Raw genomic sequence first — 23,020 nt, 5'->3', positions numbered from 1 at the left:
GTAGTGCCCAGCTATCAAGAGCCTGCTACAGTTACTGTAGGTCCTAGCGCCATCAGTGGCTCAGGCCTAATGGTGACCTATTAAGGGCCTGCTACAATTACTATAGGGCCCAGTGCCCTCAGTGGCTCAGGAAAGAAAGAAACCAAGCCCCAAAAAGATATTGGGCCTGATTCAGACCCACTCGCGAGCGGCTGTCCGCTCGCAAGTGGGTCGATGTTATGGACTGAGCATGCGCACGACGGAGGGAGCTCCGTCGTGCGCATGCGCCAGACGCGACGAGCGAAGGAAAGTCCTTTGCTCGTTGTGTCCGATCAAAGGGGGCATGCTGTCAATGTTGATTGACAGCACGCCCCCTTTGGTGGGCATGCCGGGGGCGTGCCTCCCTGATGGGGGCGTTCCCACGGGAACGCCTCCCATCAAAAGCCGGCCCACTGACATCACTAGTGATGTCAGTGGGAGTGGTTTTGGCTCTGATAGAGCCAAAATCACTCCGGAGCTTGCTGTTGAAAACCTCAACCGCAGGCTCTGGCTCACAATTTCGATGGTCGCGATGGTCTCGACCATCGCGGCCATCACAATGCACGCTCGTATAGCCTGTGGGTGGTGACCCACAGCTATACGAGCGTCCAGGAGGACGCTCCATTTTCATGGAGCCCGGCCCTCATTCAGAGCGTGCGCTCTGCTCAGAGCGTACGGCTCTGAATGAGGGCCATTGTTCGGTAGACAAGTTGGTGTCACGGTTGGTGACACGGCCCTTTTTCCATATATCATATCATACACCTTCAAAGATTCTTTGGAATACCCCTTGATTGAGGCTGTTGGGAACTATCCTCTATCCAGCTAAGTGCAGTCAATATCTTCTAATGCTACACGCACAATCACTGGTTTCATACAAGCACCGTTCTGTTTTCTAGCATTTTACTTTTTTACAGCATATAATTCTATCACATTCCATAAGCGATACATTATTGTGTTTAGTTCTATCACCACCATTACATATTAGTGGATATCTATTTGTATTCATGCCAGTAGTACAGAATGTGCACCTCCTCAAACATCATGAGACCGTGACCATTTATCCCGAAACCATCCACCCCAATGTTGGAAGGTATGCTGGTATACAATAAGCTGCATAATAATGGGCTGAGCAATAAGCTATACACTTTAAATGTTTGATGTGTATACAGTATAATGAGTCTTTACAGAATGATTGAATGGTTTTAAGTATCTCATTCTTCTGATTTGCCACTAGATGGCGACATTTCCCAATAACATGAGCATAACTGAATCGTATTCTGGAAATAGCATTTACAGTTTTATTTACAGCCAATATCAGTTTGGCTAAATCAGTCTACACATTCATATTGGAGATCCAGGGGCACATGTAATAGGGCGAGAGTTTAGAAAATTATAGAGATTAGCAGCAAACTCTTTTTTAAACTCGGTCAATGTAACAGAGTCCGAGAACCTGCAAACTCGCATGTTTTTAAACTCAAAAAACTCTCACGATTTAAACTCTCATCCAGATGGTTTCCCATTTTGAAGATGAAACTCAACCAATGTAAAGATTACTGCTAAACTCTCACATTTTCTAAACTCTCGCCCTATTACATTTGGCCCCAGGGGCGTTTCTAGAGAGGGGGGGGCCGTGTGCAGTCTCCGACACGGGCCCCCTCCTCTGTCCGGTGACAGGCAGCGCACTGAGCTGTGCACGGCCAGCTCTGGAGTTATAGACTCTGGGCACTAGAGTGCGCCCAGAGTCTATAGAGGATGCGCCGGTCACCGGGAAAATGACCGCGGTGGCCATTTTCCCTGTACTGCGCATACGACAGGAAAATGGCTGCGGCGGCCATTTTCCAGTCATTTTTACAGCGCCAGACCTCCGCACCGACTTGGGACTATGGAGAGGTAAGCATTTCTATGGGTGCAGGGTGTGCGGTGCGGGGCCCCCCTGGAACCAGGGGCCAGTGTTCCCCGCATCCTGCACCCATTATAGATACGCCCCTGTTTGGCCCCCATAGTTACATATATGCTGGGATACGCTAAATGCACAAATGTGTTTTAATGAAGGTTTATGTGTAATTTACTGTAGTTAATAATTGTACATATAACAGTGTAGGTGACCTAGTATATGTTTATGTTTTATTAGTAGGTTTGTGCAGCAAAAGGTTCTGTGCTGGGAAGAGAAAGTGTAGAGTCACTGACTGCCACTTTTAAATGCACGAATATTAATCACCACATACGGTGGCAGAGCTATTGCCACTGCCAGAGTATGGGCCACAATGCCACAGATGCTCAGAACAACCCTGCTGGGCCCCCTCTGAGCCTGCGCTGGTCTGGTGCATCAGGGCTAAAACTCCAAACAAGCTGGGCAGACCATGCAAAGCAGAATGCAGCAAAGGGCCCTCCTCCAAATTTTGCAATGTGTATTTAATATCGCCAAGTTTCAAATGATACAGTATTTTCTTATGTGCTATGACACTTGGATATCCTTCTGTTTTTTAGTACCCGTGTCTGAGCTCTAAACCAGTGGTTCTCAACCCTCAAGTTTTTCCAACAGGTCATGTTTTCAGGATTTCTGTCTATGAAAGCAGGTGGGATAATTATTGACCCAGCAAAATAGACAAGCTCACCTAAGCAAAATTCAAGGAATCCAGAAAACATGACATGTAGTTAAGGACTGGAGTTGAAAGCCACTGCTTAAATCAATGTTAGTGTATCGATCATTTCTGGCTGAACAATTTTAGCTCATACAGAAGGGTCAATAACATTGTTTTAATGAGTCACTAGTCACCCAGAACAAGTTATGCTGGGTACACACTTGTCGATATATTGTTCGATCGACAAAAGATATATCGCGAGTACATCGGCGGGTGTGCACACCCGATATGTCTATGAACGACGTCGTTCATAGACATAACAGGTCGGCCCTGCATCATAGCTGATAACAAAATATATATCGGTGTATCTGGCTTTGTGTACGAGCTACTCGCCGACTGCCCGTACACTGGCTGCAGGGACCGCCTATACGGACAAATTTAAATAAGCGTCCAGTTGTGATGTCAGCCCAGACACACAGAGCGGCCGATTCGTAAGTGTGTATAGCCTACCAATCGGCCACTAGGGTTGAAGATCGGTCAGCGTTAGCTTTGGAGTCACATGCTAAGTTGGACATGAGTGAATCTATGATAACACCTAGAGCCTGATTCAGACCCGGTCGCAAGCGCTGAGTGCTCGCAACCGGGTCGATGGTGGTCCAGAGCACATGCGCACAACGGAGCCGGCTCCGTCGTGCGCATGCGTGGGACCCGGATAGCGACGGGCAAACCGGCGCTCTGGGTCTCGCACCAAAGGGGGCGTGCTGTCGATGTTGAGTGACAGCACGCCCCCTTTGGTGGGCGGGCTGGGGGGGTGGCTGCCCTGACGGAGTGATACTGTATGTACCAGAAAATATAACTAACCACATATGACTAACACTACAGGATAAGGGACAAGTAGTCCACGCTGTGGTTTTACTATTAATCTTAGCACTTGTGATTGCACATTGGTTGCAGGAGTTTGTCGAAACTGCACTACTAAAACCATAAAAGAAGAAGTGGGTGCGCTAGATCCGCTCAACTACTGTTACGTATAGACAGTTGTTGCTGACACCAGAGGGTATTCTGCCAGTAACCCTCAATAATATAGATAAAAGGGAAAAAGATGTCTGCGCAGTCGTCTATACACAAATGTACAGGTGTAATTAATTATATGAATTTATTCAAACATGTAATTAGAACTGCAGTTCAGTAAAAAAACATAATATAACATCACATAAAATGCATCACATAAACTTCATTTAAAGTGTACTCATTGGTATATAATTATTAATTAGAGGTACACTGGAAGAAACATCCCAAACCAATGGTTAGAAACATTAGCAAATACAGTAATCGAATGGTATTTGATCCCCTCTTATTGGGGGTAAAAATGATTTGAATTGAGTAAAGTAGCTATTATAGTCACCAGTGCGGACCCCAATAACGAGGTTAATGTCCTGTGGGTTACCGTGCCAGCGGTATGCCCACCCACACAGAGAGGACTCTGGTATCCAAATGCAGCACCGCTGCGGCACTCACCAGCACCGGCGTATGAGTAGGGACAAAGTGCGATACCAGGTGCAGTGTACCGCTCTACTGTATGTCCCAAATAGCCTCTCCAACAGCTGATAGCTCCAACGTGTAGAAAAGAGCAAAGTCCGGCTGCTATGTTGGTGTCCCACACTGAAGTGTATCTCAGAGCTGTGCCGCTCCAGCTGCTGTAAGCTCCGACGTGTAGAAAATGAAGGTGGCATCCGGCTGATATCACAGCTCACCACGCTGTTGAGCGGAGTATTGTGGGGTAAATGATTGGATCTTGCAAAGTATAGCTTGGTATCCAATACACCAGAGGCACCGCTGGTGAACATACAAATATAGATAGCTTTTTGTGCCAAATGGCTGGAGAAAAGTGATGCACAAATAAAAAGCAGTCCACTAGAATCCACATATAGGCTACCCAACCGTAGAGCGCTAGACTCCTGGAGTAAGGTTGGCCTTCAGATGGGTGGTATGGAATGGTTACATTTTCACCGATTCGGTTATATGCATTCACAAAGGAGCGCTGACTCTCCTTGCGATGTGATACATAGCTACACATCAGGAGAGCACACATCGGAAAGACGAGAGCCATGGTGACAACCACTTCAATCATTTCATTATCATCGGGGCTGCAAACCATCAACTGCCTATAATTCTCTCCATGCTTTTGTGAATATCCCTTGTCCAGTAGTGAGGAATTATACTGATCAACTTTATCATCAGTAATGCAAGTAACCTTAAGGGGTATATTCACTAAGTGGAGATGTTGCCAATAGCAACCAATCAGATTCTACTTAACATTCACCTAGCACCTTCTAGAAGATAATAGATAATAGAATCTTTGCTAAAATGTTCCCAGGGGTTCCTGCCTCTTGTTGGCGATGTGCCTCAGCTGTAGGATCCCCACTTCATATTTGATGGGACTGCGTAGCTGTACAGCACTTTTGGAATTTAGTGATTTCCATATCTAGGGAGAACCTGGTTCAGGGAGTTAGTTCGGAGTTGGCTCCTCAATTTGATCACTGAACCAGTATCGTCCTACAGAAAATCACTTCTGAAACATTCAAATAGTGCCACCAACGCTGTGATCCTAGTTTATTGGAAATCTCCCCCACTATAACTAAATGGTTCTCTAGCCTGGAGTTCTACATGATTATGGATGATCTCATGATGTCTGGCATTACTAAATTTAACGAGTGTAGCGCAATCTGGACCCCTTGGCTTTTGTTTAAAGAGTTTCCCTCCTATCTAAGTATTGTTCAGGGTGGATGCTAAGTAAATTTTTTGGTTTTCTATTTTGTTTGAACTTTTTCCTCGGGTGACACCCCTATTTTTCTCCTTTTCCCCATTTCTTCTTTTCTACTTTTTTTTTTTTTACTAATTGTTTTGAGCTCTTGATGTCTATGGTTTTATATATTTTGCGCTCTGCGATATGTCTAATTTATTTTATATATATATTTAGAGGTTATTGAAAAAAAAAAAAGGTTTGTACCAGGTCGGTATTTCATACCTTGTTAACGATTTTGGTGATCTTACTAAAAACTTTAAATTGCATAAAAAAATAGCTAGAATCTGATTGGTTGCTATGGGAAAACATCTCCACTTCTAAAAACTTTCACTTTAGTAAATATACCCCTTAATGTCTATTTGCAGCCTGTGGCCTTTCTCCCTGCTGGCATTTGGGAGGTTACATGCATGAGGACACATATGGAGGTTGTGAGCATTTTGCAAGTGCTGTAGGTAACTCACTGGTGAAGGCACAGGTTCAGAAACAGGTGGTCAAACAGGCCAATATCTGGTACACTAGAGCACATGTACTGTATTAGCCACGAGGAATAACCAGGAAAATAATCAAATAGGTCAAAGTGAGGAGAACTGGAAACTCACAATAAGCCTCAGGGATTGAGCAGGTGAGTAATCACAGATCACACACATGAATTCCAAGAGGGTAACACGATGCAGGTTCGAAGCACAGACTGTAACGAGATGATCTTTCCATGGGAAAGGCAGAGGAGCAGGTCTGAATACTATGCAAACAGGTGGAACTCATAACAGGTGGAACAGGTAATAAACCCAGTTTAGGGAGAGCAGCACCACTGGTGGGACAGTGGTACTGCAGCAAAGTCCAGAGGAGAGCAGCACCACAGGTGGGACATGGTACTGCAGCAAAGTCCAAAGGAGCCCAGCAGATAGGAGAGAGTTCCAGATTTAGTTGTCGTATATGGACTTTATTTCCGCTCTGTCCCTTTGTCCCTGGTGGCTTCCTTTCGGATAGATGAGGAATGTCTTCCCAGGATGTTATATGGCCTAATTTGTCCTCTGTTCTTGACTGTGTACTCTCATCAATAGTTCCCGATCCTACACTGAACTGAGGGCCTGATTCAGCAAGGATCGCAGTTGCTTATAAGCACGCAATTGGATGATTGTTGCCGGCCACTGCAATCGAAATTACAATCGCAGTGACTACGCAGACCCATGGCAGAGTGATTAACAGGAAGCGCTATTTGTGGGTGGTGACGGGGTAGGATGAAAGTAGGTGTGCCAGTGCATTGGGATCCAATGTTACTCAAAGTTACCGATTGTTTCGCTATGTTGCCCAAGTATACGGATGTGAGTAAGGGGAAGTGGACGTCAATGCAGACATTGACATATCACCGCTGATATTAGCACCTGCGCTGCGTGCATATTAGCAGAATAGCGATCCGTTGTGAATCACGCCCTGAGTTTGTTCATAAGATGTATTGGTGATCTGATTAGTTTTGGATTTTCTCTATAACTAAACTACATAAGGTTTCTAAGAAAAATAAGTTGCCCTGTTACTGAAAGTCACCATGTCAGTTCTTGGGTCTAGAGTTCTGTATCCTTTGGAACTCTCACTGTACCAAACGAGAATTCCTTCCACAGCTCATTTTTGTAGCTTGTTGTGTTTCTCTTCAGGAATATATAAAAAATGCTTTATAATCAAAAACTCACCTGCGCTAAATACTCAGGGGCACCAAGTGGGAAGGGGAAACGGGTACTAATTACCTGGGCTTGTTGGGGGAGGTCCCGGGTGCAATGCCGCACCCCCTCCTTCTTACCTGTCAGCAGCCCAGCACACGCTGCTGTGTGCTTGACTGTACTGGGAGACTGCTGCTGTCACTAAGCCACAGCAGTCTCCTCTCCTCTGTCCGTGTAGGGAGCCATCACACTGATCATGCCGCCTCCCTGGATTTGTGCTGGGCTGAAGGGCTCACAGCGCCCCCTCCCCAGCACGCAGAGTCATAGGTTTTTTGTTTTTTTTTATCTAAGGGGACGTGGCTACGCCTCCCACATGCCCCTTGTCAGTAATGGGCCGAGGCAGGCTTTTAATGGCCCTGGCTATACTATAGGTTCCTCACCAATGCCAGCGTTCAGCTTTGCACCTAAGCAGCTGCCATTGCTATTTCACCCAAGTATTTGTGAGATGATCCTTTCAGTCAGGGGTCCACCATATTTTACTCTGATTAACATGGAACGGTCTATTGGCGGGTTGTCCATTTTATGTCCTATAAATAATGCACGTCCATTATCACAACGAAAAGTGAGTGGACCGCACCAATATTTGTTTACTTGTCATTGTTACAGTATATAGGGGGAACTGTATCAACTCTTCTAAATAGCATTTACCTAGTACGGTCTATAAAATGAGAGGTAGAAGCTGATTGGTTGCGATGGCCGACTGCTCTGCTCCCTAGCAGGTTTGATCCATCTCCCCATAGTCCTGTTCTGTTCCCACTACTTCACCTTTGTTATTCATTAGAGAAGTTACTGTAGGTCTTGAAAAGTCATCTGTAGAAGTCCCTATGTATCAGCTGCCTCCTGGTGTGAGTAATGTCATAGGACCACAAATGTCTCTGTGGGTGGAATGTATTAATGTAAAAATGTGTTAAAACCTCCCAAAAACCAAGTCTGGGGGTTGTCAAGAAGCTCCCATTGTGTTGGGCAAATGGGCGAGACACGCAGTAACTCCCCCAAAATGTCATACAACAGAGGGCATGGCTCCACGGGCATGAGGCCTTGTCCCCTTTTACAGGTGTGCGCAAGGAGTCCAAAGATGGGGCAACCCGGCGAGGAGGCGCACCGGGTGACACCAATCCTAATGATGCAATGGTGTCCCCCATGGCTTGCGGATGGACGCATATGCGCAATAGGAATCATGTGTCATAGATCCGGAAGTCTTCTCACAGCCGGAGGAGCTCTTATCGGAAAAGGTGTCCTAAAAGGATAAGTATCCCTGCATACCGGCGATTACAAATTCCGGTATGGAGGCAAAAATGGATATATCCCAACCTCCTGCACGTGCGCAGAGGGGCGTTCGCACATGCGCAATAGCGAACAATGGCTCAATCTGCAAAACTATTGGCATTGCGCTGGATCAGCCCCTGACATTGAAACTCATCCTACGCTCCAATCTGTATGAGGGTCAGGAGTGAACGCAAGATCAAAGGATGTAGAATAGTTTTAATACCATCAATATACTCAATAGAATTTGAAGCAATTTTAGACAGGACAACAAAGTTGGAAAACTATTTTCCAGCTTTCCTTGTTCTGGATTTCGAGAAACCTGGACAGTAATTAAAAATAAGAAATTATGTTTTAACCAATGGATCAGCATATCATGCGGCTTAACAGGATTTGAAAGGAATCAGTATGATTCACAGCGGCTGCCCGGCAGGGGTGAAAATCCCAATCGTCCAACGTAAGTATTTCCTAACCCTATTCTACCCCTTAACTCTAACCCTCCCTTAGGGGTGCCTAACCCTAACCTCCCCCCCAAGTGCCTAACCCTAATCCCCCTTTTAAGTGCTTAAACCTAACTCCCCCCTTCCCCGCCACCTAAACCTAAGTCCCTTGGGGGGGGTGCCTGACCCCAAGTCCTCCCCCGGGAGCCCTAAACCTAACCCCCCCGCGGCTGACCGCGCTCGGTGCACCTTCGATCAGTAAGCCAGGTGTCGGGCTCCCAGCGTAGATCTAAAGACAGGTGCCGGGATTTCAACGTCTGTCATTAGACCCCTGCCAGGATTAGACAGTCGGGAAGCCGGCGGTCAGGATTACATCCGTCGGCTTCCCGGATGCTACCCAATTTGAAAGCTTCGCTCAACTCCACCAACTATCAGCATCCCAAAAGCTTAAACATATGCTACAGTGGCCCCCCACACTAGTGATGTAGCTATGTGTGGGGGGGGGGCAGTGTGTGTGGGTCCCTGGGCGACTGCCCCGGCTGCCCTGCTATTAATCCGACTCTTTGAGACCTAACCCCGTTTGGTTCAGTAGGCAGTTTACATGGGATTTTACTGAAATCACATCAGCTCCAAAAGGTACAAATATAAAAGTTTTTTAAAAATAAATTGCTTGCCCAGGGCGAGATGTATCAAACCTTGGAGAGAGATAAAGTGGAGAAGTTGCCCATAGCAACCAATCAGCTTCAAACTCATTTTATAGACTGCGCTAGATAAGTGATAGGTAGAAGCTGATTGGTTGGTACTTGGTCTCTCTCCACTTTATGGGATTTTACCTAGGGGCGGACGGGGCTGCAGCCCCCCCAGGAAAATCCACCACCTCAGTGAGCCAGTTGCAGTCTGTGACTGCACTGGCTACACTGTGACTGGAGGTGGCTTCCCACTGGAAGCACCACCTGCCAGTCACGCACTGGACAGGCAGCTCCAGGGGGGGAAGTGTCTCCTCCCCCTGGAGCTGCCAGTCCGGGCTGCGATTAGTAGAGAGCGGCCTCCAGTGGAAGCCGCTGCTCTGCCTTTCGGGCAGCCCTACACAGCTTCTCGGGGCTGCAGTCAATGCAGCCCCCAGAAGCCGGTGTCATGCGTATGCGCGGCGTCACCACTGCGCATGTGCCGGATCTATTGCGCAGGCGCCGGGAACACCAGTCCAGACCAGCCACAGCGGCAGCCCCCTCAGGTGAGAGGATAAGAGCCGCTGCTGGATGCGATTATTTTTTATACGCTGATCCTGGTTTCTAGTCTTTTTATTTCTTTGATGGTAATTGCCGAATGACTCTTGTTTGCCTTAAAATTAATTTGTATTTAACGATTACACCTTAATGTATAGCAATGCAGAATATGTACAAAAAAGGTCATAAATATACATGTATTGTAGAAAAAAAAATAGAACAAAAATTATAATAAATTGCATTAAAACAGCTGTGTAGAGGTGTATTTTGTTTTTTTTTCTATATTATTAATATCTTGGTTGAAATGAAGACAGAATAAATAATAAGGTGTCCAGGGAGCTATGATTCAACATTTTGCTCCACTGTCTGCCCTTGAGATGGAAAAGTGATTATCACACAATTTACGTGAGAGCGACTTTGCTCTCTGTGCAGGGAGATCAACCAACCAACCCCTGGAGATCGGCATACGTCGGCAATTATTACAGAAGGTCCTGGAGGGTACGGTGAGGAATAAGATTTTGAAAGTTCTTAAACTATCTTTTTAAATCTACTTTACATGTTTTACCAAAATAAATTGTTGATACAAATCCAGGGAAATGGGTAACGCCGATGTTAAAGAGTAGAATCCAATCTGTGTTCAATTTACTAAAGATAAAATTAATTAAAAACAGATACAATTGTTTAGCTATACAAGAACAGCACTGATCAAGTTTCTATATGGAGGGGACATTTGAGCTGGCCATACATTATGTGATAACCGCGTAAACCAGCCAACTCAATGACAGTGAATGGTAATGAACGCTTATCTTTCAGTGTATGGTGCTGAACGATGATAGGTCATGGCCTGAGAATGGTTAATGCACAGCCTGGATTCCAAACCTGTCCGATCCACCAGACCATCGTTCAGCCAACTTCAGGCTGTGAATGGAGATTGCCTCCATGTATCAGGATGTAGTCGACATCCCGGCGGTCAGGATGCCGGCATTGGAAACCTGACACCAGTCAGAATCCCGGTCCCCGGAATCCCGACGGTAAGTATTGGGGTTAAGGTTATGGTTTAGGCTGCGGGGGGGGGGGGGAGGTTAAATGTAAGGGTAAGGTACTTACCGGCAGGTGTAGGTATTCCAATCCAGTCAGTATTCACACCGCCAGAATCATGAGTGCTGACATCCCATATATACATCCAAGACATCTCATTATGTTATGTAAATATTCCAAAAAAAATTAAAAATCTGAACACTTCTGATCCAGTACCTTTATTTGGAAGTTGTATAACTGAGCCAGACAAGATGATGGTTCTCTGCACAAGGCAATATGAGTCCTTGGTGGCGAGTTGCAAGTTCTCACAAATCTGCTGAATCACTCCCTATTTAAACCTGCACCTGGGGGTGTATTTACTAAAAGTCGATTTTTGGTCGACATTTACTAACATGATTTTTTACATCTTTTTTTTTAAACAATGTCAAAAAACATCTCAAAGTATAAACTCTCTATCGTCAGATGATGGATGTAACCATAAGTTCTTTAAAACCATATTTGCTCAAAATAAAGACACAGACCAAGTTAATGTGGTTCAAAAATAATAGGTCAGCTTTATTTATTTACAATAATGAGTATGGTGGCAGAGGAAAGAACGGCCAATCACCGGCACCCACTTGACTTAGGCAAAAGATGTCCCCCACTTACCAGGGACGATATCCTAATTAATGGTAAGTGAGATATAAAATACTTGCAAGGGGCACTCTCCCTTTATAGCAAGTAAGACGGTATCCAACACCCTGTCAGGATCTGCAGCTTCCATCCTAAAGCACTGCACTAATTACTGCCTGTCTGTGTGCAGTGTCAGGTGCATGCTTCTTAATTCCCCTGTCTGTGCACAGCTGCACACTGGTCTATCATTAAGGGAGACTTGCTCTTGTTGGGCCTTGTTCCTGTTAAATTCCAGCCAGTCCATCACTCCATGTCGGTGATAGAAGTTTTTTCGTACTTCCGGTTCCTCTCCTGCTTGTCAGTCGAGTTTCTGAGGCAGTCTAGCTGTGTTTCGTGTGTGCCGTTTACTCCATCCAGGCGGCTCCACCCGCATCCCATCCACACGTGCTGCTTGTACCATCTGAGCAGCACGGAGCGCTTCCTATCCCAGAAGCGTCTGTCATCATCCGGTTGCCACTGTCATCCTGGTGGCACTGGTAGCAGCTCTGCGTTCCAGGTGCGCAACCTCGCACACCATCGCCAGTGTCATCCCGGCAACACTGGTACCCATTCTGCGTTCCAGGTGCGCAAATTAGCACACCATCACCAGTGTCATCCCGGCGGCACTAGTAACAGCCCCACCTTCTGTTGCATACCTCGCTTGAGTATCATCAGTCCAAAGGCTGCAACGGTCCTGGGGCTCCAGGTCACAATCAGCCCTCAAGGCTGCTCCAACAGCCCAAAGGCTGCTTCACACCATCAGTCCCTTGGCCACGACTAGAAAGGCCACTACCAGCCCCCAAGGCTGCTCCTACAGCCCACAGGCTGCATCACACCTCTTGCCCTCGGCACAACTAGTACAATACATTCCAGCCCTCAAGGCTGTCATCACTTGCCTTTACATTTACCATCGAATCATAACACACCCAGGAATCATAACACACCCATACCGATGCACCATTTTGGCCCACCCAGATGAGAGGCACCACTGACCCCAGTAGGGTGAAACCAGCCTAACCAGTGGATTGAAGGGAGTGCATCACTCCTACTGCAGCAATATGGATGCTTTATAGACTGCCGGTCTTTCCCACTATGAAATAAAGCAGACACAATAGGGAAGGGAGGGTGGGAGATCAGAATCAAAGAGGCAGAATATCCTACAGCTATTACTGACAAGCCCAGTAACCACTGCCCCTTAACAACAAACAACATATCCCTGTGACTTTAACAACTGCCAATCCTAAATTACCACTCCTTTCACTTTATTAACCCCATCATTCCCTGTCTAGAGGTTTATATGCCCTCTGGGCCTGATTCAGAGCCGGACGCTCTAACAGAGCGCTCGCTCTGAATCAGGGCCGGCCTTCTTGTTTTTTAGAACGGCCTCCTGGCCGCTCGCATAGCTGTGGCTGACCACCCACAGCTATAGAGAGTGGCCAGGAAGATGGTCGCGATGGTCAAGACCATCGCAACCATCAGGCTTGCGACGAGACCCTTGTGGTAGGGTCTCGTTGCCGCAAGCCCCAGAGAGATTTCGGCTCTCACTCATGATGTCAGTGGGGCCAGCCCCAAATGGAGGCGTTCACATGGGAACGCCTCGGTTTGGGCAGCCACTCCCCCGGCACGCCCACCAAAGGGGGAGTGCTGTCACTCAACATCGACAGCACGCCCCCTTTGGTACAAGACCCGGAGCGACAGTTTGCCTGTTGCTATCCGGGTCTCGCGCATGCGCACGACAGAACCGGCTCCGTCGTGCACATGCGCACTGGGCCACCATCGACCCGCTTGCGAGCGCATAGCGCTTGCGAGCGGGTCTGAATCAGGCCCTCTGTTCTATGCAAACCCCGGTTATCTAATGTGTGTTTTAGACCCTGAAACACAAAATCGACCAAACATCGGCCAAAAATGTACCCAAAATCGATTTTCAGTAAATATACCCCTAAATCACACATATACTAACAGATGGTTTTTGACATTGTTTAAAAAAAAATTGTCAAAAGTCATGTTAGTAAATGTATTAGACTTGGGGTGGGCAATAAGCAGAACCCCAGCTGTTGTAGAACTACACATCCCAGCATGCCCTGCCACAGATTTGTTATTTGGCCATGTTAAAACAGTTGCAAGGCATGCAGGGATTTGTAGTTCAACAACAGCTGGAGGGGCGCTTATTGCCCTCCCCTGATTTAGACCCTGAATTAGAAAATCGACCAAACATCGACCTTTAATAAATACACTCCCATGTCTCAGTACTGCTGTTTCCATTGTTCCTGTGAACTAGATTCTTCTCAGTGTACTACATAATTTGCCTCCGTGCTAATTCACCCAGCTGCTGTACTAGTGGGACATTACGTGCAAGCCTTACTCAGTACTCCGGTGTTACACTCAGCTCTCCGGTTAGCGGTTACATTATTGTGCTGACTGAATACTGGTTTCCCTGTGCAGTGTGTTGCTGTCTGGGGCTGGCGCTGAGGAAGGTGTGCAGGTTCCAGGGCTGTGGTCAGTGTGCAGAATACAGTATTCATGCTGGGGTGTTTCTTATCCAGGCTCAGTGCTTGAGTTCCTGACTGGGTTTCAGGTTTTGTGTCACTGCAGAGCCAGATTTCTAGCTTCCCCAAGCTTGGCTCTGCATACTGTACATAATGTTCTGATTCCATTCTGCCGGTACTATGTTGGCCCGAGTTCCTGGGAGGTCACCTTTGTCACTGGAGTGTGTCCTTATCTCTACTGGCTTTTCTGGTCAGTGGGCTAAGGGCCACCCAGGAGGGTATAGGTCAATCCCCCTCGGTTCCAGGCCCATATCCCAGCATCACTCCAGTCTGGTTCCAATTCCTGTCACTAGTGTACCGTACTACCTGTCTGACTCATGATCAAGAGTTACATACAACCTCCACGTCTCACCTGTACTTCAGTATGACCCAAGGGTCGCAGGCCAGATCTACAGAATTCTACACACATGACACAAGTACAGTCCTGAAATAGACGCGTTTCGCCATATGACTGATTTTGACAAAGTCACTTCAGCGCCTGCAATCAACATCGCTGACATCACAATCAGTTGGCCAGGCCTAGAGGCCTTATCTCCAGTGAAAACTTCTGCTTTCGCTGGATTTAGGGTATACTTGCCTACTTTCAGATCCCTACTTCCGGGAGGGAGCTGTCAGGCTTCCACAGCGGGGGGCGTGTTACATCTGAAAGGGGTCATGATGCGGCGATGATGCTCCAATGGGGGCAGAGCATGGGCGTGACAGCACGATTGTGTCATCATAGCAACGTCCCCTCTTTGCACAATGCCAAACTTAACAGAATTGTAAAGCAGGGGGTGGGGCCACAATGATGCGATACAGCGCAAAGCGCGTCACCGCCCCCCCTCCCCTGCTGCAGGAGTTTCTAGTGTAACCGCTAGGGGGACCGGATGGGTCGGCTTCCCTGACTTTCCAGGGGCCGGGAGCGGTGCCCGATTTTCAGGAGGCTCCCAGCAGAATTGGGAGGGTAGGCAAGTATGATCTAGGGCTCTTCTTCCATTGATAAATAGACTCTTTAGTACAAATGAAAATACTTAGAACTGTTTGTGTCAACAGGGTCTATTTAGTAACAGCGAAAAACGTGTTACTGACAATAGGGGTTTTTGCCACCGTTAGGGCTTGTATGACATTGCCATATACTGTGCATCTAAAGAGTGTAAGGGGAAGCCCATTTAACATTACTTTTACCTCCTGTTCCGTTAATATCTCAAGATGCGTTCATGGAATAAAAGCATCTGAAGAAGCTTTATTCTTACAACAATTTTTTTTTTAAATATACCAATGTTTAAAATTATTATTTAGTTACTTTGTTTAAATAATGTGTTTATACTTTATTATTTTTATTTTATTTTTGAAACTAGCCAATATGAAAGCCCAAAGCTAAGCTTTCAATGCCATTGTGCATGTACAGAGGCAGCTCTGGGCCAGTATCGCTGGGAGCCAGTGTCGGACTGGGGCATAAAGGGCCCACCAGGGTAATACAGTAATAAGGCCCCATGCTTAAGGGGTGTGGTTATCCACCAGAGGGGGTGTGGCCAGACACCACAGTTGCTTGGCTAACCATTAGGCAAATATTGATGTAGCTTCTATAGAAGCAAACCAAGAACCGATGTTTATCAGTGGTCCTGCTTCACAAGGTATCTGCCCCTCTAATAAAGGAATCATGTACAATTCAGTGTACAGTCTGGAACACTATCCCTAGAGGAGAGGGTGGGGCCCACCAGGGATTTTCCCTGTACCCCTGTGGGCCAGTCCGACCCTGCTAGGAGCTGAGTAATAACAGGGATTTCTCTATAAATGCATGCAGTAATCGTGAATGTATATATACTTATTTCCGGAATTTGAGAACCACTAATAAATAGACCCCCTAGGTGTTCATTAGATTTATAATGTGTAAAATATGATAAAGGTATTTACAATCATTGTGACGGGTCTATAAATAGTCAGAGAACATGAAAGCCGACCGCAGCACTAGTAGTGGTTACTACATTTTCCTGTAATAAGTGCTACATAAACAGTAACAGCAGTGAAAGCATTCAGGGATCAGAGCTGGCTCACTTCAGGATGTAACTAATTACAGCAACTCACAGCTTTCTGTTTGGGAAATTCCTGATTGGATTTGCACTTTTAAGTTTGATGAATCTATAAAAGGAGGCACCAAGATCTCTGCCCTTTATCCAGATGTAATCAAGAGTACAGAGCATAGACAAGTCCTAAAATCAAAGACGTATTTAATTCTGTGTAAGATAGTCGCTGCTCATCTTGAAAGTATGTCCTGCCGTTATCAAAGGCAGTGCACCCAGAGGCACCACCAGATCTGGTGACACCCAATGCATACTCTGACTATCCATGCTCCCCGGGGACGGAGTCAGCACTGTTGGCTCCTCTTCTATGACAAGAGCCGATTGCTGCAGGAGAATGCCACACTGCAGCACCCAGCTCCCGTCACTGCAGAGGAGTCGGCGTTTTGGTGTCACCCCCTCCGAGGGTGATACCTGGGTACGGCCCGCACCCCCTTCATGATACCACTGAGTGGATTAAACACAATCCTCTTTCTGTGATACGATGACAAGTTGGCGATGAATTTCACCTGGAGTCACCTGGCCGCCCAGGTGAGTAGTCCATGACCTGGCAGAGGGCAAAACCCCTGTGCTTTGTTCTGCGCACACCTATGTCCTTGAGAAAGACAATGAGGTCGTATTGAAGCTGTAACTCTATATACCCCCATTACTGCTTATTACAGCCCTCTAGGCAGATGTTCATTGTCTCCATCCCAGATCACCCTCTGACTGTTTACCTCTAACTGTAGAATGTAAACTCTTGGGCTGAGCCCTCTTCCCTCATGTTTTTCCCCTTGCACTTTGCAGCCTCATCCCAATAGTCGACTCTGACACTGCCTGTTCATCCATACGATGGCACAGGATCATTGAGAGGGGTGTAGAAGGTATTACCGCTGGCTGCATGGCCAGTAGTTCAAATCCGACAGCGTAAGCCTGGCAGGGGTGAAGATCCTGATCGCTAACCTAATTCCCTACCCTAACCCTCCTTTAGGGGTGCCTAACCCTGACCCCCCTCTATGTGCCTAAACCTAACCTCCCCCCAGGGGTGCCTAACCCTAACCCCCCCCTTCTGGGGTGCCTAACCCTGTTCCCCCTAACCTAACTCCCCCCCCGGCAGCTGTCCGCGCCCAGCTTACCTTCAATCGGGATGCTGGGTGTCTGGCTGCCGGCGTAGGTCTAATGACAGGCGTCGGGATTTCGACGCCTGGAAATAGTACCTTGCCGGGATTACACAGTCGGGAAGCCAGCTGGCATTTAGATCATCGGCTTCTTCCTGACTATATCCCATTGAGAGCTGTTGTGCCTTCCCCTCACCACTGACTGCTGACTCTGGCTACAGCTATTTGCCTTATCCGTACTCCTGTACCCGTCACTGGATGTCACTGCACTGCTTGGATTATGCTTTGTACTGCTGGGATTGCTCACTGCTGTGCATTGCATTAATCAATAGAGGTGACATACCAACAAAGTACAAAAAAAAAAAACACACCGGGAAAGGGGGGGTAAAAAGTCCATGGGCCTGTCTGGGCACATGGGCTGGAGTCTGGGCCTACCGAGGCAGCGCAGCCACACCCCCATGATGGCATGGCCACACCCCATTTTTCACAACAGTCCATTGATAACTGACAGTTAATGTTTGATAAATCTAGTCCAAAGTAACTAGCTAACTCTTATGGGGTCTATTTATTAAGCTTTGGATGGAGATAACGTGAACAAAGATAAAGTACCAGCCAATCAGCTCCTAACTGCCATGTCACAGTGTAAAAAAAATTACATTTAGGAGCTGATTGGCTGGTACTTTATCTCCGTACACTTTATCTCTATCCAAGGCTTAGTAAATAGACCCCAAAATCGGTTGCAGTTTTAGAGTTTGTTAAATACTAAGGTTCTGATGCAGAGTTGGGCGGAAGATCATTTTATTGGTGAAAACGAAGCATTTTTATACATCACATGTGTATAGACAACTCTTACCCATCCAACATATGTAGATTTGGAGATATTTGGAGCTTACGCCTCCTTACGCTTAGAGAGACATAACATGTGATGGATCAAGATGGTTTGTGCCTGCAAGAACTTTCTATGCAAAATCTTGTTCTTGCATTTGAGGTCAATTAATTATCGTAGTTTCATCATTAACCTTTTATTGGGTTCTTCTGGGTTCCAGTGGCCAAAGCCTACATCATCATTATGGTGCACAAGACAAGATATTGCTCTGATGTAATCCCTTTCCTAGACAAAGTGGAGCTGGAGGCAAAGCTTAAACATTAGTTGGGTACTGGATGTTGGTGTTCGGGATCCCGGCGATCAGAATCCAGACGTCGGCAACCCGACAGGATTAAAATATGACACCTGTCGGTATGTATCCTAACCCCCCCCCCTCCCCAGTGCCTAACCCTAACCCTCTCCCTAGTGCCTAACCCTAACCCCACCGTCAGGATGCCAGTGGTCGACATGTGGTTACAGGATTCTGACTGGAGTCGACATTCTGTGCCCCAGCATCCCAACAACCAGGATTATGACTACATACTCTTAAAAATTGACCCCTGTACACCATTCATATATGTACTCCATGTATGTAGGTGAATGACAGATCCAGAAACCCCTAGTGACCTTTACTCACCCAGTAAGGAGGAAGGGGCCAGTTATGAATTGGCCATTCGTAGCTCAGAACAGGCTCCCCGGGTCAAAGTTCTACCCAGCGTACACCAACGGGAGGTCCGACTGGGACCCTAACCTCCCTAAAACCTGGCCAGGTTCCTTTACCTAAAAGAATCAATGTTAAGTCAATTAAAAATGTAAAGAAAACATGTGATATCTGACTCCACCCTTCAGCTCTCTAGCCAATGGTTGCACAAATGAACATGGTAAATTATGAAATACCTGGATCATTTACTAGTATCTGCTGGGTCACCTCAACCTTCCCGTCCCCCCTCCTGCCCCGTAATACTACCCCCCTGTTCCCGGTCCTTTCTGTCCAGTCGCTGTGTGTATACACTGTGGTACACACGTAAGTCACACCTAGTGGTCACAGCATGCACAATAGGAGCTGGGGGTGTGCGCCCTGCACATTAGGTGTGACATGCTCGCGCCAGCCGCAGCTGCGATTAGGTCATCACACAAACGTGATTACCTGATGTCAATCAGGGTCAATTATATGATAATAGGTTCACTCTTCCCAAGCAGTGGTTGGCTGAACGTTGCATGTGACACATTCAACCAATCAAAATTTTGATAAATGGGAAGTGTTTCATTAGATATTTTAAATGCCTTAAGGCCTGAGCCAGAGTTCTATGCAATGCAGATATTTTCACAGATCGAGCGACTGTTTGCTATTGCGCAAGCATGAATGCCACACCACGAACACCCAGCGATTAGGTTCGTTTAGAGGAACCACCTGCAAAGTGAGTGAATGCAGGGGCAATTTAAGAGCGGAGGCGGCCCGTGTGCAGACTCAGTGCGGACCCCCACCTCTCTCTCTCTGGCTTAGTGCCAAAATCTACTGCGCATGCTCAGGTCTCCAGGAAAATGGCACCCGGGGACAGCAGTACTGCTCATGCTCGAGGCCCCAGGAAAATGGTTGCAGGCATTTTCCCAGTATTTGCTGCTCTGCAGAGCAGGACTACGGGTTGGTGGGTATAAGACTATGGGTGTGCGGTGTGGGTCCCCCTGGGGCCGTGTGCACCGCACACCCTGCACCCGTTATAGATTTGCCCCCGAGTGAGTTGTAGTCAGCTTTTGGGGTGATTAGAAAAACGCAGGCGTGACTGACTGTTTAGACGCCGTTTCATGGGCGTGCATATTGTAGCCATTGCGCTCTCCTTCGCAGCCTGACAGCCCTCAGCGTGTCAGGAGAGCTGTAGCGTTTACGGCATGACCTTACATGCTGTCTGACTGGCTGATCTGCGTCAATGGTACCAATGTATACTGTTGCACCTCATCGTACGGATATAAGAAGGCAGCAGTGGGAGTCCCTGTGCTCGGCTTGGCTTTGGAAGGCATTAGCATATTTTAGCAACTGCGATCTGTCAGAGAATACAGCTGTGATTGCAGTCCAGTAAGTCTGGGAATCAGGCCCTTGGTCTTTTTTGTTTATATTTTTTAATTTCTAAGACGGACGATTCCTGTAGAAAACACTGACAAGTCAGCAGACATCTTTTTATTTCAGGATTTTCTATTCCCAAAGCCTCTATGACACCGTGGAGAATTGGTTTCTGGCCTGGCAGGAAGTGAGACAATGGTAATGAAGTTTGGCTTTTCCTCGTTGTTCCATGAAGAGGGAGATTCCTTTTAAACTATTTAACCATTTAACTGATTTCTGGGCAGTTTTGCCGGAAAGTGTTAAGTTGTTAAAGATCTTGTTGAGCAAAGGAGAAATGAAAAATGTACACATGTGCCAAGAGAGAGGGGAATTGAAACTTACAGTGAAAGTGATTGGAGAAAAATAAGGTGCATTTATCAGTGATGGTTTTGCAGGAAGAAATAAACTTTTCCAACTTTTCACTTTTTAAACAGATGTGACCGTGCGCGAATGTTTCCGAGTGGAGGACCGCCTCAACTTCAACCAGATTTAGAGACATTTAGAGTTATTATAAACAGATTTGCGTTTATCTGTGCTCGGGGGACTCTTTCCGGAATAGCACTGGTGATTTTTCAGTCTCGCATTTTTCCAAAAAATAAAGAAAAAAAATTCTTCCTACATCATTAAATATGTAATTAATTATAAAACATAATTTATCAATTATAATATACAGTCGGTATAAAAAGCCACGCAAAAGCAAAAACATACATAAGGAGAGATGTATCAACCCTTGCAGATAAATAAATCTTCAAACTGTCACTTCATAGACTGTGCTAGATAAATGACAGAAGCTGATTGGTTGCTTTAGCCAGCTCCTACACTCTATCTCCAAGGGCGGGATGCAGCAACTCAAACATTGTAGTCAAACCTCCGAAAATGCAGTCTTCGGGGGTTTGTCTGCATTTTCTATATGCACCCAGCTCTGGAAAGCGATGCACCAGGCTCCGATTGGCAACGCCATCTTTAGATATCCGTGAAGGCTTCTGTGCGTAGAATATGAAAAATAATAGCCGTGGGAGCCCCCCCCCCCAAAAAAAAAAAATAATTATTCCGATTCAATACTTTAAGCTAATGCAGAGATCGCAGTTGGAATAAGGAAAAAAGTTTGACATCTTCACAAAAACATTTGGAACAAACAAAATAAATTTCAGAAGTAAGCAGCGATGCCGTAGAGACTCTGATTACAGGGAACATGGGAGTTTCAGCAGCAGAGACGTTTAATTGAACTGGGATGATGTAACCCCCATAACTCACTATCCAGTCAATAAGCCAACCCTTAGCATCCTATATAAAGGGAAATAGGACTTTGCTGTGCTGACCCTTGTCATACTGGAAGAGGCTCTCTGTGATGGTTATTAAAATATGGAAATTTCAGCCATCGTACCGTCATGGAAATAACGAACTTCACGTTTACTTGTAAGTTTGAACAACTTAATATGTTTAATATATAGAAAATCGTAATAGAGTTGTTTTCGGCGCAGTCCTTAAAGGGACAGGGGAGGAGAACGGGATGGGAAGAAAAAAGATAGATAACGAGGGAATAGAATAAGTGACAGTAACTCACTGCCCAATGGTATGAAAACAGTAATTTAGTAATCCACAACGAGTATTTCTCATAAAAACATTTTTCAGCAAAAATATAATAAAAAGTGTATCAATAGTGTATCAATATAAAAGCCTGAGAGCAGAGTGTGAGAACCACTGATCTAGAGGATGAACAAAGGAACCAAAAGGAAGGTGCAGGCTGAAAAATTGCCGCTCGGAGATGCTACAGCCGGGAAGAGAGGAAGTAACACCGGTCAGCGGATGACCGGCCGCACCAGCAAATTACTACTGCTGAAGACCGGACCAGGAGAGGTGAGTAGAGGGACAGTGGCGCTACTAGAAACACAGGATACCCGATGAAATAGGGCAAGTGTCACACAAAGGAACTCGGGCATTAAGTCTGGTACATTACAATGGCGATGTATTTTGAATAGAGATGAGCAGGTTGGTTTTGACTCCGTTCTTTTCACTGAATTGACAAAAGTTTGGACATCTTATGGGTTATCCAAAACATGAGATAGCCAATAAGATGCTGGTTGCGATTCGGACATAAGTGAGTAAAACCAAACCGCTCATCTCTAATGTTGAAATGTATTAATCTCTGGTCAATTAATAATAATCATAATCATAATAATCATAATAATCATAATAATAATAATAATAATAATAATAATAATTAGAATTAAATAATAATAATAAACTGCCACAACTATCTGAAATGTCGTACAGTGCAAAAATCCAAAACAGGTTAAAACAAGTAACAGATAACACTAAAGGGTCTATGCACTAAGGCTTGGAGAGAAATAAAGTGGACAGAGATAAAGTACCAACCATTCAGCTCCTGTCACTTCACAGGTTGTAAGAAAAAAGGGGAAGTAGAAGGGGAAGGAAAAAATGACGCCGCACTGAACCAACTTGGTAATTCCAGAGTAATGAAAATTGGATATTATGAATAGATCATGGTGAAAAGAAAATCTATATTCACGTAAATGACAGAGGTGCTCCCTAAGAGTTGATAAACTGGATTTGAAAACAAGCAGAAAGAAGAAATCTCTCCTAATTGGGGCACACTATGTCACAAA

The 23,020-nt window shown here is 46.0% G+C and overlaps 1 protein-coding gene across 1 annotated transcript in view; it reads left to right on the top strand.

Annotated features, from left to right (window-relative positions):
* LOC148522272 (olfactory receptor 5V1-like) overlaps positions 1 to 18,583 on the top strand; it is a 28,930-nt gene extending 10,347 nt beyond the window's left edge. The window contains exon 3 of the mRNA XM_088474148.1: positions 18,480 to 18,583. Coding sequence (XP_088330274.1) covers positions 18,480 to 18,583 — 104 coding nt within the window. The remainder of the gene's footprint in view (positions 1 to 18,479) is intronic.
* Positions 18,584 to 23,020: the final 4,437 nt, after the last annotated feature.

The sequence above is a fragment of the Taudactylus pleione genome, unplaced genomic scaffold, assembly GCF_031769625.1.
Source record: "Taudactylus pleione unplaced genomic scaffold, aTauple2 ptg000148l, whole genome shotgun sequence".
NCBI classification, from domain to species: domain Eukaryota; kingdom Metazoa; phylum Chordata; class Amphibia; order Anura; family Myobatrachidae; genus Taudactylus; species Taudactylus pleione.
Note: the sequence above shows the minus strand (reverse complement) of the source record. Positions and strands in the feature narration are given on the sequence as shown.